Raw genomic sequence first — 27,764 nt, forward strand, 5'->3', positions numbered from 1 at the left:
CATTTGTATATTATGCTTAGGAATACCTATCTAACCTAGTAGACTTGAATAAATTAGTGTTTCCAGGTAATTTACATAGTCACATCAGAAAAATCTTCATCAATTATCCATTAAAGGTGCAATGCATTTTACATAAGTAAAGAGTAACTGTTATAAATGCAAAATTTCTACACAAGTATGACAAACTACACTGATGTACCAAAGGCTAGTGAGCAGTTAAAAATATGTGCCCTACAGCATTTTTTATCAGAAGTACTTTCCTCTGCAAACAGAATATTAAGAGCAACTGACTTAAAAAAAATAAAACACTCCTCATGTTATAGCAAAAATACAATATTCTTTATAGGATCAAAGTGCATAGTAACTCCACAATCTACATACCCTTACTAGGTAAAATTTCATGTCAGTCAAGTTACCTGAGAATGTAAGGCATAACCTTTATACTATATATCCTGAAATTAAATACTTGAAGACTAGTATATTTACTCATTTAAGCAGTAATTTACAAAATATTACTTCCTAGGAAGAAGCCGTAGACATGTTTATACAGGGAGGAAATTATTTCTCAATAGTAAAACTAGTGACACAGGTAAAACAGAACACCCAGCAATAGGACATACTGTAAGAGAGTAAGTTAGCAAAATTATACTGACCACAAATCATCTACAACCTATTATACATATCAACTTCTTCACCATGTAAACATGGCTAAGCTACCCTCAACTATCACCGATTTTTAGTCTCTTGTGTTTAATGTGAAATATGAAGCTTTGAAGAAATTCTACGTGCTAGAGTTTAGCAGCAAAGTATACACATTTTATCATACATTGCACCTTTAACCTACTCAAAAACTCCAGAAGGGTTCATTACCTTTACATAATCCAAGAACTGTCCCACTAGCAAAATTGCTAGTGTTTACAAGGAAAAATGCAACTCCTTTTAACCCCTTTTAGACCAAACCTAATATCCTCACCTTTTTAATAAAGGGAGATTTGGCAAAACTTTATGAACAGTCATCTCACACTGCCACGTATTTTCTGAGGTGGAAAACTTTTATAGGCAACCTAAAAATTATGCTTAGGACTCAGCTTTTCTTCAAAATACACTGGGATGAACAGTGTTTATTCTAGTCGAAAACCATGGTCTTGAAAGGGTTTAAAAGAGTGACTAGTGAAAAGAATCTGAAAAGATTCTGTTGTACTTACTCCTCGGCCTCGGCCTCTGCCTGTTGATGGTCCTCCAAAAGCATCATAGTTTCTGCTTCCAAACGTACTTTCAGGATAAGCAGGCGTTCCTCTCCCCCGAGAGCCTACAGGTGCAGGCTTCATATGGGGTGAAGAAAAACTGCTGTAGGAAGAGTAATTCTCTCTTCCTCTGTCCTCCATAAACCCAGGCCTCAATTTTGAACGGGAGTAAGGTGCTTCCCAGCTAGACCCGCCCTGGTTTCTACCTCCGAAAGAGTCAAGGCTATTCCGGTAGGAGCTCTCAAATCGACCACCATAACTACCTCCGAAGCGGCTTTGTTCGGGTTCATTAAAACCATAGCCAGATCTGTACAGATCTCGCCCACCCAGAGAAGACCTGGAGTCGTAAGACTCATAAGGTCCAAACCTGGAAGAGTTGCACAGTGAGGGAAAAAACAAAAGTAAGCTTACTAATGTTAGACAATTCAAAAGACAAATTATCAGATGACATTTATCAACTAAAATTCATTTATACCATACTGGTTTGCACAGTTCTACTTTTGTTCACACCTGATTAGGGCTGGGCAGTTCAACATGAGACCAGATAGAAAGCTATCTGAGTCAGTGTTTAAATATGAATTGAGTTAAGTAAACCTTAGCTTAAAACTCTGCTTTTTGGCAGCTTTCTATTTTATTAGAAAGAAAAGATTTGTCTGTCATTATTTAAGCCCAGCCCTAGTCTTGGGAAAAGTCATTTGTTAAAGTTCACAAACTACTCAAAACTTTCTTTGAATCCATCCCTAATACTGGAAAATACAAAATATTTACAACATTTTGGCTTTCAATGGGGACACAAATTGAAGACTACACAGATGTAGGCTACTTGTGACACAGAAGAGATCCATTTGCACCCCCAATAATCTATATGACAAAACTGCTTCATTGTGTCTACAGCAGTCAAAATTGGGAGAGTTATCTGGTTATGAAGTTTGGCAACCTGCCAAACTTTGGTTAAGGTCAGTAATCAATCCTCAGTCACTTTTTACTTGTAGACTAATAAATCTAACAAATCTAGAAGGATAAGCACATAAAATAGAACATAAAAGTAAAAGACCACCAACATATACCCTCTGCATATGAATTTTCAAGGCAGATTAGAAAGAATACATTTTATAAGGTCAATTGTTTGAAAAATTATTCCCTATTATCAAAAAATTATTCCCTAGTATCACATAAAATTATCACATAAAGCTACTCTAAAAAAGGGAGTGTACAGTCTCCTCAAGGTTTTAATAGAGTCAACAGAAGAAACAAATCATCTTACTTCTCACCGAAGCATGGATTACAGAAGTCGCTTATCTTACAACATAGTTTTATAAAGGCCCACAATTACACGAGATAAATGATAACATCTACATAGTTTACGCACATTACATTTACAATGTAATAGGGCAGGAAGAGATATGGTAAAACATTTAAATGTGTTACATTACTTCAATTATTTACAGATCACTAAATAGAAGGTACTATTTACTTCTGAATCCTAGTAACCATATAAAAATTATTCCTCTTTTCAACTACATTTTTCAAAACATCTATCACGTAAGCAAAATTGTTGTAACTATTTTCTTGATTTTTCTCTACTATAAACCATAATGGCACACTTGAAGCAGAAAAAAGAAAAGTAAGCATCATTCAGTCCATCCTTAAGGAATCCAGATCCTTCAATTTATGAAGAAGGACAATACTTTCTAATGTTTCCTAACTAGTTTTACTTATATCTAGTAGGAATCTTTGTGCCTCAAAAAGTAGACCCCCCTTGACCTGAAATGTGGTCAACCCTAAAGCCTGTAGGAGTTCAACTAGGTTTAAGCTTTACACAGCATTGACAGTGAAACGTAAGTACAACCTAAATTCTACTGCATTAAAATAAGAAAAGGTATCATACTCATGGCTTTAATATAATGTTCCTAGTCTAGAGCACAAGTGTTTCTGGTATAAGCAGTACCTGCCAATAAATAATCTAGACATGATTTAAAGAACACTTTTATTATTACAATATGCTCTTGTAACTTACTTTAAAATTAAAAGAATAACTATTTTAAATGTTTCTTAGAAACTGAATGTTGCTAGACTGGTTCAGTTAAACCCATTCTAGTCAAAGACTGCTTTGCTGCTTTATAGAGTACCCCACCGTAGTAAAGATTTTTGGAAATTCATAAGAAAAAGCTTCACAAATAATATTTCCAATAACATTTTTATATCATTTGTTCAGGACATTCTGATTGATAAGCAGTTAAAAGTAAAAGAAGAAAAAAAAATGCTCACTGCTAAAGACAGAAAATCTTACTCTATTATAATGAAATGATAAAGGTTTTCCTGAGATTTTCCTAATGTCTGCCAGTGATGCTGAGATAATTTTTAGAACCATTAACACCTTTCAACATTTAAGGTGATTCTAAATAGCAAAGTTCAAGTAGCGCCACATGCCTAAGGAATAGGAAATTAGAATATCCAGAATCTTACAGTCATCTAATTATTTGGCCAAGTGATGAAGCAATTTACCTGCTACCCCCACCACCACCACTGTGACTGTCCATGCCATATGACTGGTTTAGGTAGGAGTCCATGGATCTTTGACCCCCACAGGATCCATGGCCATAGTCACGATCCATCCCTACAAAGAGTTTAAAAAGAAAAAAATTAAATGACGCTCACCTTTACTGGCACTCAAAAGAAGTATTTTTAGATAAATATCCTTGAATGTCAGACCTCCATAAGATCCGGGGCCATAATCACGATCCATTCCTAAAAGAGTCAATAGCAAAAGGTCTCTTCAGGAATCTTTGCATAAAACACAAGATATTCATATCAATCATAAATCTTTGCATAAAACACAAGATATTCATATCAATCATCTGAGATGATAATTCATCATTAACATTTAAGCTAAAGTCACAACAGACACTGAAGGAAAAAACACACAGATTATAATCTACTGAAAAATCAGATTTGCTAATGAAACCTAATTTTTCAAAGAAAAACATTATCAACTAAAAAGTTCTATATTAAAATTATCTTCAATATAGCCAATGTTTATTTGACTAGGGTACTACCATAAGGCCCTGTGTTAGGTGCTACATGGTACATAATAATTCCTATTCTTAAGAAAAGTCAGTATTTAATAACATCAAAAGGAAAAATTTTTGTTACAAGTATAGTCTTCTACATCTAACTCCTCTCAAAATGTCTAAAAACTCAGAAGCAGCCACATTTTAAATTAGCCCAATTGAAATTAGTTCATACAGTAACTGAAATAGGTATCTTTAAAAAGTAAAATCAGAGTAGGGCCAATCTGTGGTACTGTGCCTATAAATATTTAAATCCTCAAATACTTTGAATAAAGGGAATGAATGTGAATTCTAGCAATACAGACACTAAAAAAATTATGATACAATCGAGGCACTTAAGTATATTTTATTACACTGTAATTCCACTTACATCCCAACCTCTGACATGAAAAACAAATACAACAAAAGAGGTAATAAAATGAATTTACTATGATTATAAAATTGAAAAAATTTAAAAACCATTCAGAATGTGTTTCCTATAAAGTCCTTTAAGATCCTTCATTTATCACCCTCTCCAAGTTTTATGCACTAATAAATGTAAGAATATACACGGAGCAAATACATTAATTTTTATTTTTTAAAAACGCTAAATTTTAATTATAATCATATAAATATGATTTCAGGTCCTAATAACAAAATCTTGCAACTTTAAACCTGAAAGCAACCTAAATGATCAAATTTAATCATTTCATTTTATAGATTATGGAACTAAAAAGTCCAAAGAGATGGAATGATTTTCCTAAAGTCTCATAAATAACCACCCCTCTAGTTTCGTGCTGTCGCTTCTACATGAAACACTCTCTTCTACCACCCCAAATATCAGCTTGTTGAAATTTTCTAATCTTTTAAAGTCCATTTCAAATACTAATCCTTTCAAGAACATTTTTACTGATGTTGTCTCAGTTGATTATCATCTTTCTTTTGAATGTCTACAAAACTCTGTAGCTCTTACATGGTATTTATGATACTCTGCCTTATACAGTATTCTGCTATTTGTGGCCTCATTTTTTTTTTTTTTGGCTGTGCCACACAGCATATGGAGATCTTAGTTCCCCAACCAGGGATGGAACCTGTGTCCCCTGGAAGCGTGAAGTCTTAACAACTGGACTGCCAGGGAAGTCCTGTGGCCGCATTTTAAATGTACACTAGACTTGTGGTCAGGGTCTGATTTTTCACAAATTTTTTATGCACCCTAGGACAGCAGTTTTCAATAGCCTGTTGATTACTGAGAGTTGCCAGGACCCCTTCAGAGGGTCCACAAGGTCAAACTATTTTTATAAATAGTACTAAGATATTATCTGCCTTTTTTCACAGTGTTGAAAATTTTTTTGCACTGAAGATGCAAAAGCACTGGTGGATAAAACTGTTGGTGCTATAGCACAAATCAAGGCAGTGACACCAGACCACACTAGTAGTTGTACTGCACACTTGCAGTAAAAAATAATAAAAATGCCATCATTGCTTAAAGAATGTCCTTGATGAAGCAGTAAGAGTTATTAATTTTATTAAATCATGACCTTTGAGTACACTCTCTTTATGATATTCTGCGCAGTAAAATGGAAAGTATATGTAAAGCAATTTTGCTGCATATCAGTGCATAAAGTTCCATTAAGTGCCATAGTTCTCTCCAGGAAAAGCCACTGAATTAGCCACTTTTTACAAGGAATACTATTTTTACTAAAAGGAAAGACTGACATTCAAAAACTATGGCTTTCAAACTTGAGCATCTGGCAGACACTTTCTCAAAAATGAAGTGAAACTCACTTCAAAGAAAATAGGTAACAATATTTGTTGCCAAAGATGAAATTCAAGCTCTCAAGTGAAAATTAGAATTTTATAAAACTTGAGCTTGACAGCTTCCCAATACTTAAAGGTTTTTCTGATAAAGTTGATACTAGTATTACTGAATATGACTTTTTACACTGTACAATAAAATCTGTCAATATCTGGAAAATCTGAATAACTCAATAAACCAGTACTTTTCAAATAACTAATGCCTGATATTACAGGATCATAAATCGTAAAAAGATCCAAAGTGCAAGGCATACAAATGTATTTTAATATAACAAAAAGTTTATCAATATACAGAAAGTACTGAGATATTTTACATTGTTTTTTGTTCATACTAAGACTTCAAGTCAAGTTCATACTAAGACTAAGACAGCATACCTCAATACAGACTCTCCACACTGCAAGCGCTCAATAGTCATACGTGGTTAGTGTCTACCATATCAGATAACACAGTTCTAAACTGATAAAATAGTTATCTGTCTTTAAAGTTGGTAATTATACAATATAATTTGCTCATATCTCATATAGGGGACAATTTCAACATTAAAATAAAGTTTTCAAAATAAAAAGCTTTCCTCTAAAGGCCTCATATTAAAATGTAATTTTAGAGTTAGGTTCAGTTAGGTACACAAAACAAAAAAACTTGTATTTTGTTATTTCTGCTCATTTCTATTTTGAGTCAGCAGAGGCTGCCTTTGGATACTAAATCTTTCAGTTTTTTGATTCTGTGTGTTTTTATTTCACTACAGAGTCATAAATTACTAACATTTATTGCACACTCACCTTGTGCCAGGCACTGTGGAGTACACAAAAATTAATAGAGCTACCCTTATACAGCAATGACTTGGGCTTACTGTTCATACTACTGTTACTATTCAGTTAATTAAAAAGGAAAAGAGGAAAAGTCTTTATACGTATTGCATATAATCAGTGTGATTATAGGGATATAGATTCTATAAGATGACCATTTATATATAAACTATATTCTTCCAGGTTACCAAAGGAATTTAAAAATCACTTTAAAAATAAAGTTGTAAGACTATAACATACCTTTACTATTAATATTAAATAAGAACAAGGATATACTGTACAACACAGGGAATACAGCCAGTATTTTACAATACCTATAAATGGAATATAACCTTTAAAAATTGTGAATCACTATGTTATACACCTGAAACATATAGTATTCCATCAACTATTTCTGAATAAAAAAATATATTAAATGAAAGTAACTCACTCAAAAATTAAACGGACATATTTTAAATCAAATCTGTTCTATTGCTTTGATTATCATATAAATGATAAGCTCAACAAATGTTAAAACTCATGTATAATTAAATCAAAAGATAAGAGCTGTGGAGTAGTATGAAAAAACAACTGACTTATGATCAAAATAACTAACAAGTTGTATGACACTAAGTCATGAATGAGACCACTTTTTACCACCTCCACACTACTAGCATCATGATGTAGGCCACCAGCATCTCTCACCTACATTATTGCAACAGCCTCCCAACTGGTTTTCCTGCTTCCACTTTTGCTCCCTTTCTGTTTATTGTGAAGAAAATAGCTAGAAGAATTCTGTTAAAATGTAAGTCAAATTGTTCAATGCTCAGTACTTTCCAATGGCTTCCCATCTTACTCCAAGTAAAAGCTAAAGCCTTAAGATAATCTATAAGGCCCTACACCAGTGGCCCTTACTCACGGGCAATTTTGCCCCCCAGAGGACATTTAGTAATGTCTGAAAACATTTTTGGCTGTCACCAAAATGGGTAGTGGGTGCTACCTGCATCAAATGACACAGGCCAAGGATGCTGCTAAAACATTCCACAATGCACAGCACATTCCCCCAACAACGAAAAATTATCTAGTCCAAAATGCCAACAGTGCCAAAGTTGAGAAATCCTGCCCATTACCTCTTAACTTTATCTACCCCATTGCCTCTTAATTTCATCATCTATGGTCTCCCCTTACTCCACTCTAGCTATACTAGGTCCCTTGCTGTTCCTAGACTACAACAGGCATATATCCATTTTTGCACCTGCTATTCCCTCTGCATGGAATGCTCTTCTTCTGTATCTGTGTTGCTCACACCCTCAACTCTTTCAGGTCTTCACTTTCTATTGCTTCCTAGATATAAGCAAATTGTCTTTGACTTTCAATGCCTTCTGGCTACACCTCACTATTCTAACCTTGTTTTAAGATTACTCAGCAAAAATCATCTGCTGTAGTCAAGCTCATCTTCTTAAGTCTCTCTGAAGCACAGTGTACTCAGCCTTACCTTTGTTCCTGCTTTCCCTCTACCCAAAATGCTTTCCCTTTTTTTGTCTGCTATTTATATAAAAAGAACTATTTTAAAGCAAGAAGGAAATATGAAGACACTGGAAATACAACTTCCTTCCAAGAAATTTGTAGCTTGACATGTTTTCCAGTGTCTTCTACTTCATTTCAGTCGCTGGAAAATACAACACTAACAATCAATGCATTGTTGGCTTCAACTGGTAACTACTACACACCTTTTATTTCCTAAAGTCTACAGCATTCTTCCCCTAGATAGCTTCATGGCTTGCATCCTCACCTCCCTCAAATCTATGCTCAAAAGTTACCCTTTTAGTGAGGCTTTCCCTAGCTTATCTCTTTAAAATTGTAACACATGCGCGCGCGCGCGCGCACACACACACACACACACACACACACACACACACACACACCCTGCCCTGTGTTATTATTCTCCTAGCAATTGCAATAGTACAATATATATTACTTCTTGTTTACTGTCTATTTCACCCCACTAGACTGTACACTTCACAAAGGCAGGAATATTTGTCCATTTTGTTCACTGCTATATTGATAGCTCCAAGAACAATATCTGATACATAGCACTCAATAAATATCTGTTGAAGTCAAATTACATCCCTGAAATTAAGTTCCTCATTTATAAAATGTAGATAACTCAGACCTCAAAGTGGTGTCAAGCAGTGGTGTTTACCTAAAGGTGCATTCCAAAATCATTCAAAGTAGTTCTTTAAAACCTACATAGTTGGGACCATTTACCCTAAAAATTAAGATTCAAGGGGACTAGAGTATGACCTAAACAGATACACTTTGAGACAGCTCCACAGGGAAGTCTAACAATCACCCTTAAATGAGAACCACTGTTGGAACTAAAATTAAGAGAAAAATAAGTCATAACATTAGTAAAAAACTAATTTGGAAAGATATATGCACCCCCATTTTCACTGCAGTATTATTTACAATAGCTAAGATATGGAATAACCCAAGTGCCCATCTATAGATTAATGGATAAGATAATGTGATGTGATATATATGTATGTATATACATGAAATATTACTTAGCCATGAAAAAGAATGGAATCTTGCCATTTGCAACACGGATAGACCTTGAGGGCATATGCTAAGTGAAATAAATCAGACAAAGAAAGATAAATATTGTATGATTTCACTTATATGTAGAATCTAAAAAAACCAAATCAAATCAAAACAAAACAAACAAAAAAGCCAAGCTTGTGGATATAACAGATTGGTGGTTGCCAGGGAAGGGGGGTAGGTATAGGAGTGGGTGAAATGGGTGAAGGGAGTCAGAAGGTACAAACTTCCAGTTATAAAATAAACAAGTCATGGGGATGTAATGTATAGCACAGTGACTATAGTTAGTAATAGTGTATTGCATATTTGACAGTTGCTAAGAAAGTAAATCTTAAAAGTTCTCATTACAGGAAAACTATGTATGGTGATAGATGGTAACTAGACTTATTGTGATCATCTCACAATGTATACAAATGTGGGATCATGATGTTGTACACCTGAAATATGTTATATGTCAATTACACTTCAATTAAAAATAAAGTGCATGTTTTAAAAAGAAGGTCATAACAGTAGTAACAGAAATTTCTGAAACTCTTTTTGCAACACTGTACATTAAGAAAATAAACTTCTGGCCCTCTATGATTCTGCATCTCAAAGCCCTATATTTAGGCATTAAATTCAACTCTCTCTTACATCCTACTGGAGATCATGGCCTTCTATTATTCCAAACCTCTTTGCTGAAAGTACTAGTCCTACTGACTCCAGTTTAAAATCCTGGATTCATTTTTATTCATCCTTCTCAATTTTCTACTCACTACTAGGCAGCCTGAAAGTTCTGCTAATTTTCTCAAGAAATAGATTAATATTTTTTAAATTACTATCATCACCTCCCAAGTTCAAGGTCTAAAATCCTTACAACTGAATTTACGAAACAGCCTTCTTGATAATTTTCCAGTTTTCAATCTAACCTACATGTGGATGCAAATTAAACTTCTTCTGGTAATTTTATTATATCACTCTGCTGCTCGAAAATATATTTTTCAGCACTCAATATACATTGACTACTTCCTATATGTTTAACCTTTTTAGTCAACATCAAATTCAAAGTTTCTCTAAATTCTTAGAGACGATAAATAGAAATTAACTGAATGCTAATTATTCCCATAAAATGACATGGTCTTCTTTACGTAGTAGTACATTTACTTCAGTTTTATTTAGTGAATATATTACATCCTGTACAACAGTTGAATTTTACATTTCTCCGGCAATTAGGATATTTAATTCCACTCCCTGGTGTCATTCATATAATGCTTTTTAACCTCTTTGAATTGTTCCATGTTCTTTTTGTGTTATTATCCTGACTGGTAAAGCCTTAACTCTAATAACTATCAAAACACCACCCCAATTGTATGCTGCATACCTCTTATGATTTTACCTAGCTCTGTAGTCACAACTCTTATGTCAATAAACAATCAGGCTTCTTTATGTGCTCCTCTAGACAGTTCTTTATATACTAACACATTTGGACACATTAAAGCAAATGACCTCAAAAACAAGGTCAAAATGTTACAAAAGAAGCAGTATAAAACAAAGCCAATAATCCACTTAATCTACTTTACTCAATACCAAAACCTCTAATTCAACAAAAATAACTCAGCTAGCTGCTTGTTAAGTCCTCACTCAGTTGCAGTCAGGGCCTTTTGGAATAAATTAAAGGATTCATAATTCAAATAAAACAGAGTCAAATTAATCTCAATAGTCCTAAGTTTTTCTGATCCCAAATTATCTAACTCAAATAATATATATATTATAACAACATTAACGCTGATACATGAAGAGACCAAACAATGCCTGAAACAAGGCACAATTCCCTTTTTACACTGGTACTTTATATGGATGAAGAGAAAAACTGAAATGCATTCCCTTAACTTATTTCAGAGCAAATGAAAGAGGATACTCACCATTAAAGCTCTGATAAGTATTTCTGCAAGCAGAGTGAGTGTAATCTATGAAGACACATTTAACAGAAAGGAATTAGTTCAATATTAGCAAAAATCTGAAATTATATACCCATCTACTAAAAACAAACACAATTTTTAAAATGCCATTAATGCAATTATCTGCAAAATAGGGTGTAAATAATTATAAATATTTCATATGGGAAAATACATATCCCTTTCTTTTCACTATCTCCCCAAATGGCAAGTTTATCATCCAAATAAATCATGGTAATGTAAAAATTAGTTTATAAAACCTGATATATAATAACATCCAAAAAAGGGGATCCAGTACTGATTTATATGGAGTAACAAAAAGGAAGGCAAATATGTATCAAATAATGCAAAAAGCAGGGACATCTGAGAATTGATTCTATGTAATATATAATTTTTTCCAAGTTGATATTTCTTTTAGCACTTAATTTGCTCTCTAAAGATTTCAAGATCTTATCTGAGAAATGTATATACATATATGTATATATGTGTGGTGCTACATCTACCCAGGATGTGGCATCACCACCAAAAAATCATATTGATAATTTCTCTGTCAAAACGAATTCGGCAATTGTTAAATCCTTTAGTTAATTTTACTAATAAATACTGAAAGAAAAGAATTTAACAGAGTGGTCATTTGGATACAACAGAATCCAACTACACTACACAGGATTAGTCAAAGTCCAACTAAAACAAAAAAAACACCAGTGTGCTACTGTTAATATCTAAACTTCCTGTTTCAAAGTAACTTAAAACTATCCACAAAAAGGTTATTCCAATCCCCTTTCATATACTTAGATTTGATATCTTTAACTCTTCGTGGCATGAAATCAAATCAAAGATCAAAAGATCATTTAGTCGGACTCACAGCACATTCAAAGATAATTCTGGGGGTTGGGTTAGAGGCTTAGAACTAGGTAGTGAACTGATTTTATTTAGAAATGCCTGGTTACTCAGGACTAAATTCAGTTTATTCACACCCCTTCTCATGTCTCCCTAAAGCTGTCATTACGTACTCATTTTACCTTGACACCCGTTCCTATAAAGTTGGCCAAGATTTGAAGACAAGTTGAAAAGCAAATTAATTTTACTTCGTGAGCCTATGAAAATGCTTTAAAGAACTGGCCTGAGAGACGACTGAAAGGTACTGCTAAAATACGGTTTATTTAAACAGCAAGTCCAACACAGGCGGTTGTGCACAGGTCTGAATTTGAAGGGCATGTGATGCTGTGCCAGAATTCTGACTAGCTTAAGTCCCATCCATACACCGTCCAGACAAAAAAGCTTTGGTTCACAGACATATTTCAAATTAGGGATTAAGGCCCAGGCAATGTTTGTTGGTGGATAAATATCCCAGTTTGCTAACCAGAAATACCTTACTTTCCATTCTGGATAGAGATCTACTTATACTTATCACTTACAGATGCCCTTTAAACTCATCTTAAACTAAGACAACCAGGCACACGACCGTGAACAAGCCTCTGAAAATCCTATCCGGCGAGAAGTAACCTGGGTTTGGGCATTGACTAAAAGGACGATCTGGGTCGCTGCCCACGTCGCGAGTGCGAGCCGCGGCAAGGGAGGCCCGCTTGCCGCTTAGCCCGAGACCGGGAAGTTGGAAGCGTCCGGGCAATTTCCACGCAGCGGGGCGGGGACCAGTCTGGGGCCGAGTCCGGAGGCCGCGGCGCTTTAGGCGCGTCCTTACCCACACCGAGGCCGGCGCGGAACTCCAGGGTCGCGGGCCACAGCGGGCGCCGGGCCGGGGGATCGGGCGCGCGGGTCCCCACAGAGGCCGACTCCGGGCACCGGGCCCGCGGCGGGCGGGCGGCCTCCGGGCCCGCAGAACAAAGCCCACACGGCCATCTTGAGACGGTAAACAGACCCCCGGGGCAGGCCACCCCGCCTCCCACCGCCGCGGCGACCAGCCAGAGGCCGCGCTTACCGTCCTCGAAGTCCATGGCGGAGGCTCGGGGCCGACGGCCTCGGCGGCGCTGGGCTGAGCTGTGGCGGAAGGAGAGCGCCCGTGACCCGCGGTTACACACAGCCAGTAAACGCGACCAAGAGCGGCGCTACCGGCCCGGGAGCCGCAGGCCACAGCGAGGCTGGGAGGCGGGGCCGGCCGGCGCTGCCGGCCGTCGCAGCGCGGCCTGGGATTGGCTGGAGCGGGCTGGTGGGCGGGCCCTGGAGTGGGGGCGGGAAGCAGGTCTGCTGTCACGCTCCCAGGTGCTGACCCTTTAGGAGCGGACGAGGGGTAAGGAAGGTGGAAAAAAAAGGAGCCCCACAGACTGGCCGGGGTCGTGGGAAAGAGAGCTGGGTGTTCTGGAAGGTCTAGCTGCGGCCCGCCATGTTTGATTCTGGCAAGAGCGAAAAGATCTGGTTGGAATACCTTCCTCCAGCCCGAACTAATGTATTATACCACGTGCCGACATTTTGCTTTTTATTGGCTGGTGATGACTGATCGGAAAATGTTAAAATCCTTATGGAGTTTCTGTCGTGGAGACGCAGAAGTCCAGGACGTTTTTAGAACTCTGTGAGCAGAGGAGAACAGATTGCTAAATAGGAAACAATTATGAGTATGATCCAAGACAGGCCATGATCAAGTTCTGAGTTTCAAGGTGCAAAATAAAAGTAAAAGTTAACAGACAGGGAAGATTTGTGGCAGGAGTCATCCAGAACTGGAAGAACAACAACGGGCAAACACACATACTTATTAACATTGTATTATTGTCACTTTGGAAATAGTGTTGGGGACAGTGGGCAAAGTCATTCACCCACAAGGCAATGTGGAAAAAGACAACTGTTAGGTCATTCTAACCCTGGAGCAGCTTGAACTCCAGGTTAGAAAACATTTTTTTAATAGCGCAAATGGTGTTAACAATGAGTTGATCACAGGATAGGAAATCATGAATCAAGCCCTTTGCCCTTCTTTGGGGTCCAAGCAATTGTGGGAACCAAGTTCCGAGAAAGCAGCCCCTAGCAACAGGACTGAAGGAAAAACTCACAGGTATACTATGTTGCATTACTGTAGCCCCAAATCTGGGCAGGGCACTGTTTCTTCCTCATCACTTTCCTTCTCCACCCTGATTGATTCACCCAGTTCTCCACCCTTTTATTGTTTTCTTCTTTTTTTTTTTTTTTCCTCCTATACATGTATTCTATTCACCGGAGTAGAACATGTTGAAAACTGAACTCATGATTTCCTTCCTCAAACCTGTTCATCCTCCTTTATTCTTTCATCTGTATTAGTGGCGTCATGAGCAACCACCCACTACTAATCCCAGCCAGAAGCCAGCAACTCATCCAGGCTACTCCCCTTCTCCCATCCTCAATCTGTACTGAAGTCTCTCATCTGCTTACTACCTCCTAAAATGTCTTAAATTTGCCCCCTGCTCTCCAGCTCACTGCACTACCTGAGTTAGACTCTCATTATCTCTCTCCCAAACTATTGCCATAGCTTCCTAAGTAACTTCTCTGCCTTTCCACCTTGACCTTCTCAGGCTCTTCAGGGCCACGGTGATCTAAAGGCAAATCTGAACATATCATGCGTTCTCTATCATGGATTAGGTGAAGGCAAAGCTCCTTAACATAGAGCACACCCAGCAGGATCTAGCCACTGCCTGATCTGCCATCTTCCTACATTTCTCCCTCCTCCTCTCTCCCCTACTCTTTCCGTTTTGATTGGCAATTTTAAGCTACTTGCAGTTCCCAAAACACCCCAATGCTTTTTTTTTTTTTTTTTTTCGGTACACGGGCCTCTCTGTTGTGACGTCACCCGTTGCGGAGCACAGGCTCCAGACGCAGGCTCAGCGGCCATGGCTCACGGGCCCAGCCGCTCCGCGGCATGTGGGATCTTCCCGGACCGGGGCACGAACCCGTGTCCCCTGCATCGGCAGGCGGACTCTCAACCACTGCGCCACCAGGGAAGCCCCCAATGCTTTTTCATGTCACTGAACTTTGCTTAGGTTTTTCTCTCTGTTTGGAACACTCCCTAGTTAACCCTTCTCATCCTCAAAACACAGTTCAGAATTTATTTCCTTTAAAAAAACGCTCCCACATCCCACCCCCACCCCCTAGACCAGTACTTCTCAAATATTAATGAGCATATGATTCACATTCAGTCAGTCTGGGTTGGAGTCGGAGAGTCTGCATTTCTCACAAGTTTCCAAGAGATGTTGCTGCTGGCAGTCGAACTAGACTTGGAATAGCAAGGCCCTGGGCCCTGGGCTCTATTAAAAGCCCCTCCTCTGAGTTCCCTGGACCAACCTCTGCTCCAGCACTATCTTCCTTGCATCAGATACTGTTTGGCTTTATGTCTCTCCACGTTAAAAGTCTTTTGAGATTAGACCTAAGTCTTCTTTGTATCCTAAGTGCCAAGCACATAAGTTTAACAATTAAAACGGAGCTCTCCCTGAGGTTTTTAACTTTTTTTCTTGTTATCAAGGCAAAGGAATGATTTTGTAATGTGAGGTCTTCAGGTCTTGGCATAAGTGAAAGGAAATAAACATTGGGTCACTATTTATATTTGTGTATCATGTGCACACACGCATATGTACGTGCTCACACACACACACACACACACACACACACACCCCTACCTTACTCCCCTGAAAAAGAAAAATGCCAGACAAGGAACTCCTAACTCCAGAAGAAACCTGACCTCAGCACAAACGCCTGGAGAGCCAGAATACATGTGTCTCTTCCCTCCTTCCTTCCTCCTTCCCAAATAGGAAGTGTTCTTGAAGAGGCAGGTGGCAGTGCCTGAGACACCCCATAATACTTGAGAGACTATCACATCATCCCCTAATTCACTTATGGAACAAATATTGGATAAGCACCAACTATGTGCCAAACATCCTTTTCTTCATTGTTGTCTCTTTCCTTCCTCCCAGGGTCTGTACTTTGCTAGATTTTTACCCTGAGGGGCCAATGTTTTGTACAAAGTCTTATATCATTTCATCCTCCACATATTTCGCAAGAGGTAGAAGGTTGGTAAACGCCAGACTGGCAGAGTCCCTTGGAAAATAAAAGAGAACAGGGTGTGTAAGACAAATTAAAAAGAAAGTTACTCATCCAAGAACACATAATGAGTAATTGCTGGTTCCATATTTTTAAAAAAATTTTTTTGAGGTATAGTTGATGTACAATATTATATAAACTGGTTTCATATTCAGGATAAATATTATATAGTCATGCTTGGGTCAATTGGTGTATGGATTCAACCTTGTAGACCCAGCATCATCATCAGGGTCCTCAGGTTAAAAAGGGGGCATGGGAAGGGGTTTGCTAACCTATCATTTGCATAATTGCACATAATGTGGTAAAAGAAACTGCATACCAAAAGAAGTGATCAAGAAGGCTTTAGAGATTCCTCACTTTGTTCTATGTTTTAGGCCTTCCTCAGATTAGAAAAACTCCATTAGTTTCATATGCATTTCCTCCCCCCAAAATGGAGGTAAAATTTAAAATGCAAAGTGCTTTCAAAACGTAATAATTGCTCTATGGTGCGCGAGCCGCGGGAAGTGGCTCGCTGGCCGGGACAGGTCGGGGTGCAGTGTGCCCTGCTCTCAGATCATCTTCATTGCCTGCCCCAGTGGAGCACCTCCTGCATTAATGTTCACAGCCACCTCTGAGGTCTCTGCTGTTTCCTCCTGACTTCACCAAACAACCATGTCATCGGAATCGAGCAAAAATCGAAAGCCCAAAGTGATCCGAAGTGATGGAGCTCCAGCTGAAGGGAAGCATAATCGTTCTGACACTGAACAGGAAGGTAAATACTACAGCGAGGAGGCTGAGGTGGACCTGTGGGACCCTGCAGAGACTATGAGCTGTACAAGTACACGTGCCAGGAGTTGCAGAGGCTCATGGCCGAGATCCAGGACCTGAGGAGCAGGGGAGACAAGGATGCGGCAGTTGAGATCGAAGATCGGAGGATCCAGAGCTGTGTGCATTTCATGACTCTAAAAAAGCTTAACCCGGGCCTTCCCTGGTGGCGCAGTGGTTGAGAGTCCACCTGCCGATGTAGGGGACACGGGTTCGTGCCCCGGTCCGGGAAGATCCCACATGCCGCGGAGCGGCTAGGCCCGTGAGCCATGGCCGCTGAGCCTGCACATCCGGAGCCTGTGCTCCGCAACGGGAGAGGCCACAACAGTGAGAGGCCCGCGTACCACAAAAAAAAAAAAAAAAAAAAAAAAAAAAAGCTTAACCGATTAGCCCACATCAGGTTGAAGAAAGGAAGAGATCAGACTCATGAGGCCGAGCAGAAAGTGGACGCCTATCACCTGCAGCTCCAGAACCTGTTGTATGAGGTGATGCACCTGCAGAAGGAGATCATCAAATGTCTGGAGTTTAAGTCAAATCACGAAGAAATCGATCGGGTCAGCTTAGAGGAGGCTCCTCCAGATATCAGCAAGGCGGAAGTCACCATGGGAGACCCTCACCAGCAGACCCTTGCACGTCTGGACTGGGAGCTGGAGCAGCGGAAAAGGCTGGTGGAGAAGTACCGAGAGTGCCTGTCCAACAAGGAGAAGATCCTTAAGGAGACTGAAGTAAAGAAGGAGTACCTGAGTAGCCTCCAGCCTCGTCTCAACAGCATCATGCAGGCTTCCCTACCGGTGCAGGAGTAACTGTTTATGCCCTTCGACCAAGCTCACAAGCAGTATGAGACAGCCCGACACCTACCTCCTCCCCTCTATGTCCAAGCCACTGTGTATGGGCAAGACAAGCGCAAGGAGATGCTGAAGAGGCACCCGCTGTCCGTCATGCTGGACCTGGGGTGCAAAGATGACAGTGAACTGCACCTGACTTTCTACTACCTCATGAACCTCAACATCATGACGGTAAAAGCCAAAGTGACAACCGCCACAGAACTGATCACCCCCATCAGTGCCGGTGACTTGCTGTCTCCTGACTCAGTCCTGAGCTGTTTGTATCCTGGGGATCATGGAAAGAAAACTCCAAATCCAGCCAATCAGTATCAGTTTGATAAAGTTGGCATCCTACATACTTGACTTAGGGCATCCCTATTTGTGGGTGCAGAAGCTGGGTGGCCTCCACTTCCCCAAAGAGCAGCCCCAGCACACTGTGATCGCTGACCACTCTCTGAGCGCCAGCCACATGGAGACCACCATGAAACCGCTGAAGACCAGGGCGCAGTCCCGCCTGGCCCGCCACAAGTGGTTTGCCTCCCTGGAACACGGCATCATGCCAGTTACCAGTGACTGCCAGTACCTCTTCCCTGCAAAGGTTGTCTCTCGCCTGGTGAAGTGGGTGACGATTGCCCATGAGGATTATACGGAGCTGCATTTTACCAAAGACATTGTGGAGGCGGGACTGGCTGGGGACACCAATCTCTACTATATGGCACTTGTGGAAAGGGGCACGGCTAAGCTCCAGGCTGCCATGGTGCTGAACCCCGGCTACTCCTCCATCCCACCCATTTTCCAGCTCTGTCTGAACTGGAAAGGGGAGAAAACCAACAACGACGATGACAATATTCGGGCCGTGGAGAGTGAGGTCAATGTGTGCTACAAGGAGCTGTGCGGCCCCCGGCCCGGCCACCAGCTCTTGACGAACCAGCTGCAGTGTCTGTGTGTGCTGCTGGACGTCTACCTGGAGACGGAGAGCCACGATGACAGCGTGGAGGGGCCCAAGGAATTTCCCCAGGAGAAAATGTGTCTGCGGCTTTTCAGGGGCCCCAGCAGGATGAAGCCGTTTAAATATAACCACCCTCAAGGATTCTTCAGCCATCGCTGACCTCCCACTCGGCCTGTTGTTTCCCCCCAGACCCAACTGCTGTGCCTCTGCTTTCTGCCCTGGCGCACATGTGGCTCTTTTTTTTTTTTTTTACATCTTTATTGAAGTATAGTTGCTTTACAATGGTGTGTTAGTTTCTGCTTTATAACAAAATGAATGAGTTATACATATAAAAAAAAGTAATAATTACCTCCCTTCCTTAGGTACATATTATATAAAGTTTACATTTCTAGAAAATGAGGTTTATTCCCTTATAGGAGCTCAATTAAACCTCTGAATTATTGCCACTCATTTTATCTATTAACATGTTATAGTCCATCATAAATTTTAATTTCCTAAGTAAATTGAGAGCAAGCTGTCTCTGACATCTGTCAACCCCACTGATGGCCAGAATTGATTTGGTGGATCTGCCCTTCTGGAAAGGTGTCCTCTTTCTTCCTGGCTCTGCCACATGTGTCTGTCCCAAAGCTGCATGCTTCATTGAAGAGGATGATTTTCCTAGATAGAGGAGGACAAGGATCTATACGGAGTCAGGTTCTTCTGCTGGAATATCCAAGGCATGTTAAGTAGGTTATCCTGCCTGGGATAGATAATGAGCCACTTGAAGGTGGAGATTTCATCTTTATGTCTCCAGCCCCCTAGCACAATACCCCTGCCTGGCACATGGTAGACTCTAAAATGTTTGTGGAATAAATAAAAAGGAAACAGACCCACAGTCAGATCCAATATTAAGATAGATTCAATTCTACATTAAGGCTACACATATTAATAAAAATACAGACATGCAAAATTCAAACTTGCACACATACAATGTAACTCCCTTTAGAGTCCTTATTAAAACACATAGTTTACAAACAGAAAAAAGGCACAATCCTGGGAAAGCCAGTAGAGGGCACCACATACCAAATATAGTCAAAATTCGGCTGCAGAAATTGAGCACATGTTCTAGATACTGCTGGTCTGAGTGTTCCAAATAGAAACAGGGTGGAGAATATTCCTGTGGGCTGGTGCTCTACAGGTACCTGAATTTCTATTCTGGTTTAATTGTGGATATAAATTTCCCTGTTTGCCTCATTTCACTAGGTTTCATTTTTAGAGATAACTTTTAAAGGCTGAATCAAAGGATGAAAAAGCTTATTATAACGGTATATTTGAAAAGCAGGATATGAAATTGTGTATGGAATCTGACAAGAGCAATGTCAATAATTTTTTTAAAAGACAAAGTATGAAAATAAAATGGAAAGAAAAATCCCAAAACATGAACAGTGACTCTTTGTGTGATGACTTTTTATATGCACAGAGACATACCTATTTGTTCTCCTATAGTCTCCAAATTTCTTGAGCACTTCTATAATGTAAAATATATAGTTTATATAAAACAAGCTGTAATATTTATTAATAATTAGTGTTTATAAAAATTTCTCCTTAGCCAAATGTTATATTTCATTTTCATAGTAGATATAGTTACTGTTAGGGGTAGGGAAAGGAGCAGCTATTTTCCACTTAAGTAAGTGGTCCTCAAGCCTGTCTCTACTCTAGAATCATCTGGGCACTTTTAATAACTTCCAGTATCCAGGCCTCACTTTGGAGATTCTGATTTAATGATGAATCTAAAACTGTCACCAATGTTGATTTTCAAGACACTCATAAGAGATGCTGTTGGAATAAGTTCCCTTCTGTTTCAGTAACTTGTATTTCTCAAGGAGATGTTGACTCTAGAAAAAAAAACATTATAGATTGAGTAACCACACATTAGCAGATCGATCCCTGTGTGTGAAATGGTATAACAGCTACACCCTGAATCAGGGCTGGTACAGATGCATATACATCTTTCAGCTCTAAAATCTGGCTTGGTTCCAATATTCCCTCTAACTACCCTGCATCCTTGGGAGGTAATTAGCTAATGACAGTAAAGGCTTTTAAACTGAAACATGTATAATGCTAAACACAGGAAACACACAATGGATTTCACTGACTGCCAATACTTCTCAACCAGAGACAGTTGCTGCATCTTTCAGCCAGGTTCTCTTTTGCAGCTGAAATCTTCTAATCTTTATTTCTACAAACAGAGTTCTCTTTTTTAAATGCCTTTCCTACAAATCGAAGACCTAAGAAGATTACCCCTTTATTCTCTCAGAAGTGAGGTTCCTGCCTCAACAAAACACCACATAGTAGTATGGTTTGGTGTGAACGATGTTTAGGCAGATGGGTTTGCTTGGATCACTGAAGTCAAAAGGGGTCATACTGGGTGGTCCAGTATTAGTCCTGACACCACCCTACACATCATCTTTGGCTTTAAAGCAAATGATTTGTGCACATGGTAATAAATCAAGTAGTATAAAAGAACTTTTATATAAAAGCTAGAGCCTTTCCTCTTTTCCTTGCTTAGTTAGCTCCAATCCCTTCTACAGAGGAAAACTGGTTTTATCTGGAGTGAGATCATTCAGTTTTTACTTCCAGTGCATTCTATATCTCTCTTCTTGGATTACCAACTTTAGTCAGTGTCAGTCAATTCACAGTATGAAAATCAGAATGTATCTCATACTACTCTTCTCTTCCCAATGTTTAACAGCAGTAATAGTGTTTTATTTCCTCCATTGGAACTAAACGTTTACTTTTTTTTAAATAAATTTATTTATTTTAGGCTGCGTTGGGTCTTCATTGCTGCACGCGGGCTTTCTCTAGTTGCGGCGAGCAGGAGATATTCTTCATTGTAGCACGCGGGCTTCTCATTGCAGTGGCTTCTCTTGTTGCGGAGCATGGGCTCTAGGCGCATGGGCTTCAGTAGTTGTGGCACGCGGGCTCAGTAGTTGTGGCTTGCAGGCTCTAGAGCACAGGCTCAGTAGTTGTGGCACATTGGCTTAGTTGCTCTGCTGCATGTGGGATCTTCCCGGACCAGAGATCGAACCCATGCCCTCTGCATTGGCAGGTGGATTCTTAACCATTGCACCACCAGGGAAGTCCTAAACGTTTACATTTTTGAACAAGGACTCAAATTTCTATTTTTTATTAGTGTATCTATGGATTTCCTCTATAAAAAGAAGGTATTGATCCCCCTTCCCGTTCCTCCACTTTTCCTTTCCCTTTTTTTTTGTTAGCAATATTTAACCACTAACAAAATTGTTAATATTTACATTCAGTACTGCTATCATGAAAAATTCTTTCCTCCTTTATCTATAGGTTGACTTTAGAAGTTAATAACCTATATACTTCCTTCCCAAGGGGACAGTATGAAAAGGTGGGAGCAAGGGGAAAATTTACACTGGAGAAACCTGGCAAACATTACCTCAACCAGGTTATCAAGGTCAGAAAGAGTGATAAGTCATGTTGATAGTATGTACCCTTGATTTGATGTGACAAAAACGGCACTTGACCTTTGTGGTCTTCGCTACAAAACCCGTAACACCAGTCTAATCATAAGAAAAACACCACACAAATCCCAAATAAGGGACATTGTATAAAATACCTGACTAGTACTCCTCAAACTCATTAAGGTCATCAAGAATAAGGAAAGTCTGACAAACTATTACAGCCAAGAGGAGCCTAAGGAGACATGATGACTAAATGTAACGTGGTATCCTGGATGGGATCTTGGAACAGAAGAAGACATTAGATAAAAACTAAAGAAATCTGCATAAAGTATGGATTTTAGTTAATGATAATAGATCATTACTTGTTCATTAATTGTAACAAATGGATGATACTTATATTATAAGGTGTTAATAATAGGGGAACTCTGTAGTGTCTTTATAATTTTCCTATAAATCTAAAACTGTTCTAAAAAATAAAGTTTATTACAATATAATAAACAATGGAAGCAAGCCAATATACTGCATGTATTTTATTATGATCAATATAAGCATTGTTCAGTGTTATATGCTAGGATGACATTTTCCATGGACCCAATGTTATAAACCCCGGGTCTCTCAAATGTGGCTATTGCTAGCATCAAGGGCAAATGGATCGCTTTTCCTTACAGTCTATTAACTGCTTATATTCATGCCTAGTTGTAGTTTACTTCATATGTGGTCTGTGACTTTTGTTGTTCTGAATTTGTTTTTTCTCAAGATTCTGTCACTTTATCTTGTGTATTCTAGCCTGTGGCATTTTCTGCCAATTCAACCATTAATCCTCCCCTTTCACTTTTTATCTTTTAGAAATTAGTTGAAATCTCCAGTCCATGGGCTTCTATCCATTCCAATCACATACTTTTTGGGGGATACTTGTTTACTTTTATTTCAATGGAGTCATGGGGGGAAGTAGGTTCCTATAGGCTTACTCTCCTGTCTTAAAAGAGAAACTTACTTTACCTTTCATACAGTTTCATCAGTCCTTACTAAGAGCATACTAGCTGAGTTCTGGCTCAAAGAAGTGAAAAGCATGTGGAGTATGGCCAATATGCAGTCCTTAAGGAGAAATAAGTAGTCTTCCTGCCACAAGATATTTCTAGAAGCATGTTACTATGATCAATCCAATCCTCTTGTATTTGTTTTTAAAGAAACACATGACTGTAGGAAAATGAGTTATTTTAAAAGAAAGGTGCTTGTATCTTTTTTAGCAGACCCCTACAAAAAGCACATGCTGCCGTGCATTGTCTTAGATGAGGCAAAGAATTACAGAAGAGACTCATAGTTGTCAAGTCTTGAAAGGTACTGGAGATCATCTAGCTCTAACCCAACCCCCTGACTTTTCAGATGAGGACAAGAAGGCCTAATGAAGTTTAGGTACTTATCCAAGGTCACTCAGCTAATAAAAAGAAGCAATAAGACTAAAAAATGAGTAAGTCTAATCCAAGGAGCTTTCTGACACACTCCTCACCCTGAGTCTTGAATAGCTATTTTCCAAGTGCTTCTCTACAATCTCCTCCCCTCCAACCACATCTTTTTCAGAACTCTAAACAGGGGCACAGAGAGAAGGAAGGGATGTAGTGGGAGGAGAAGAGGATTACAGCTGGGAAGGGGTCTGTCCCTGCTTTTTTTCCAGAAATCTACCGGCCCTGGCTGGGATCAGTGAACAAAACTTACTAACTCTGGAGATATATCCTTCCCCCTCTACTCCCTTCCTTATCCCAAAACTGCCTGGGAGAAGGAGAATACAGATGGCACAATCTGGCCCTAGTTGTTTTAACAAAATATGTGCCCTAGCCCTAGGAATTAATCATCACTTTCACAAGAGGTAGCGGATGTTCCTATTTACATAGTACACCAGTCTCCCCAAAGTTTTCTTTTCATCTATGTTCTTGCCAATATGAATTACTAAGGGAAGAAAGGTCATACTTTTATGATATTTAGTTTGGCAATTGATATGAGGCAAAAGGAATTTTTTTCACACCCTTTAATTTCTTTGTTGTTTTTTGATTCAGGAAATTAAAGAGGAGAAAAAAATGTTCATAGTACATTTGACTGTTTATTTAATTTTTAAAGCACAAAGTGATGAGAAAGGGGTCTTACTCCACATCCTACGGTTGTCTTCTATAACTCTACTCAGACATTTTCCCTCATGACAACCGTTAGAAAACATCTGGAGGATGGAACTGGAGCACCTATTAACAAAGCCATATTTGACCATCAAAAGCCATGGCACTGACCAGTCCCTCTCATCAGGAAGTTTGCACAAGCTTCTTAGATAGCCTCATCCATCAGAGGGCAGACAGAAGAAGCAAGAAGAACTATAATCCTGCAGTCTGTGGAATGAAAACTGCATTCACAGAAAGACAGACAAAATGAAAAGGCAGAGGACTATGCACCAGATGAAGGAACAACATAAAACCTCAGAAAAACAACTAAATGAAGTGGAGAGAAGCAACCTTCCGGAAAAAGAATTCAGAATAATGATAGTGAAGATGATCCAGGACCTTGGAAAAAGAATGGAGGCAAAGATCGAGAAGATGCAAGAAATGTTTAACAAAGACCTAGAAGAATTAAAGAACAAACAAACAGAGATGAACAATACAATAACTGAAATGAAAAATACACTAGAAGGAATCAATGGCAGAATAACTGAGGCAGAAGAATGGATAAGTGACCTGGAAGACAGAATGGTGGAATTCATTGCAGTGGAACAGAATAAAGAAAAAAGAATAAAAAGAAATGAAGACAGCCTAAGAGACTTCTGGGACAATATTAAATGCACCAACATTCACATTATAGGGGTCCCAGAAGGAGAAGAGAGAGAGAGAAAGGACCCAGGAAAACATTTGAAGAGATTATAGTCGAAAACTTCCCTAACATGGGAAAGGAAATAGCCACCCAAGTCCAGGAAGCGCAGAGAGTACCATACAGGATAAACCCAAGGGGAAACACGCTGAGACACACAGTAATCAAACTGGCAAAAATTAAAGATAAAGAAAAATAATTAAAAGCAACAAGGGAAAACAGCAAATAACATACAAGGGAACTCCCATAAGGTTAACAGCTGATTTCTCAGCAGAAACTCTACAAGCCAGAAGGGAGTGGCATGATATATTTAAAGTGATGAAAGGGAAGAACCTACAACCAAGATAACTCTACCTGGCAAGGATCTCATTCAGATTCGAGGAGAAATCAAAAGCTTTACAGACAAGCAAAAGCTAAGAGAATTCAGAACCACCCAACCAGCTCTACAACAAATGCTAAAGGAACTTCTCTAAGTGGGAAACACAAGAGAAGAAAAGGACCTACAAAAACAAACCCAAAACAAGTCAAAAATTGGTAATAAAATAATCACCTTGCATGTAAATGGATTAAATGCTCCAACCAAAAGACACAGGCTCACTGAAGGGGTATAAAAACACGACCCATATATATGCTGTCTGCAAGAGATTCACTTCAGACCTAGGGACACATACAGACCGAAAGTGAGGGGAGAAAAAAGATATTCCGTTCAAATGGAAATCAAAAGAAAGTTGGAGTAGCAATACTCATATCAGATAAAATAGACTTTAAAATAAAGAATATTACAAGGACACTACATAGTGATTAAGGGATCAATCCAAGAAGAAGATAATAACAATTATAAATATATATGCACCCAACATAGGAGCACCTCAATACATAAGGCAAATGCTAACAGCTATAAAAGAAGAAATTGACAGTAACACAGTAATAGTGGGAGACTTTAAGACCTCACTTACACCAATGGACAGATCATCCAGACAGAAAATTAATAAGGAAACACAAGCTTTAAATGATACAATAGACCAGATATATTTAATTGATATTTATAGGACATTCCATCCAAAAACAGCAGATTACACTTTCTTCTCAAGTGCACATGGAACATTCTCCAGGATAGATCACATCTTGGGTCACAAAACAAGCCTTAGTAAATTTAAGAAAATTGAAATCATATCAAGCATCTTTTCTGATCACAATGCTATGAGATTAGAAATAAATTACAGGAGGAAAAAATGTAAAAATCACAAACACATGGAGGTTAAACAATACATAACTCAATAACCAGGAGATCACTAAATAAATCAAAGAGGAAATAAAAAAAAAAAAACCTAGAGACAAATGACAATGAAAACACGACGATCCAAAACATATGGGATTCAGCAAAAGCAGTTCTAAGAGGGAAGTTTATAGCAATACAATCCTACCTCAAGAAACAAGAAGAATCTCAAATAAACAATCTAACCTTACACCTAAAGGAACTAGAGAAAGAAAAACAAACAAAATCCAAAGTTAGCAGAGGAAAGAAACCATAAAGATCAGAGCAGAAATAAATGAAATAGAAACAAAGAAAACAACAGCAAAGATCAATAAAACTAAAAGATGGTTCTTTGAGAAGATAAACAAAATTGATAAACCATTAGCCAGACTCATCAAGAAAAAGAGGGAAAGGGCTCGAATCAATAAAATTAGAAATGAAAAACGAGAAGTTACAACAGGACACCACAGAAATACAAAGCATCATAAGAGATAACTACAAGCAACTCTATGCCAATAAAATGCACAACCTGGAAGAAATGGACAAATTCTTAGAAAGGTATAACCTTCCAAGACTGAACCAGGAAGAAATAGAAAATATGAACAGACCAATCACAAGTAATGAAATTGAAACTGTGATTTAAAATCTTCCAACAGGGGCTTCCCTGGTGGCACAGTGGTTGAGAGTCCGCCTGCCAATGCAGGGGACAGGGGTTTGTGCCCCGGTCCGGGAAGATCCCACATGCCACGGAGTGGCTGAGCCCGTGAGCCATGGCCACTGAGCCTGTGCGTCCGGAGCCTGTGCTCCACAACGGGAGAGGCCACAACAGTGAGAGGCCCACGTACCGCCAAAAAAAAAAAAAAAATCTTCCAACAAACAAAAGTCCACGACCAGATGGTTTCAAAGGGGAATTCTATCAAACATTTAGAAAAGAGCTAACACCTATCGTTCTCAAACTCTTCCAAAAAATTGCAGAGGAAGGAACACTCCCAAACTCATTATACAAGGCCACCATCACCCTGATAGCAAAACCAGACAAAGATGTCACAAAAAAAGAAAATTACAGACCAATATCACTCATGAATATAGATGCAAAAATCCTCAACAAAATACTAGCCAACAGAATCCAACAACACACCATGATCAAGTGGGATTTATCCCAAGGATGCAAGGAT

The 27,764-nt window shown here is 39.0% G+C and overlaps 3 protein-coding genes across 3 annotated transcripts in view; 1 reads left to right on the forward strand and 2 right to left on the reverse strand.

Annotated features, from left to right (window-relative positions):
- The window catches only part of LOC132515509 (DBIRD complex subunit ZNF326-like), an 82,712-nt gene extending 78,851 nt beyond the window's left edge, over positions 1-3,861 (reverse strand). Inside the window, exon 1 of the mRNA XM_060141913.1 lies at positions 3,750-3,861. The gene's annotated coding sequence lies outside the window, so the exon portion shown is untranslated. The remainder of the gene's footprint in view (positions 1-3,749) is intronic.
- LOC132514634 (DBIRD complex subunit ZNF326-like) lies at positions 3,746-13,518 on the reverse strand. Its single transcript, XM_060139597.1, has 4 exons — positions 13,370-13,518; positions 11,398-11,442; positions 3,957-3,992; positions 3,746-3,861 (listed from the first exon to the last, which is right to left on the reverse strand). Exons 1-4 carry the CDS (start codon positions 13,383-13,385, stop codon positions 3,746-3,748), a joined length of 213 nt encoding a protein of 70 aa, XP_059995580.1. The 5' UTR covers positions 13,386-13,518.
- Positions 13,519-17,017: 3,499 nt separating this feature from the next.
- Positions 17,018-19,351, forward strand: LOC132514633 (THO complex subunit 5 homolog). Its single transcript, XM_060139596.1, is given in 4 exon segments — positions 17,018-17,236; positions 17,239-17,386; positions 17,618-18,421; positions 18,423-19,351. Coding segments are annotated over 4 exon segments (1,851 nt in total). The 5' UTR covers positions 17,018-17,094; the 3' UTR covers positions 19,180-19,351.
- The last annotated feature ends 8,413 nt before the right edge of the window (positions 19,352-27,764 follow it).

Source organism: Lagenorhynchus albirostris, chromosome 2 (assembly GCF_949774975.1).
Source record: "Lagenorhynchus albirostris chromosome 2, mLagAlb1.1, whole genome shotgun sequence".
Classification (NCBI taxonomy): Eukaryota; Metazoa; Chordata; class Mammalia; order Artiodactyla; family Delphinidae; genus Lagenorhynchus; species Lagenorhynchus albirostris.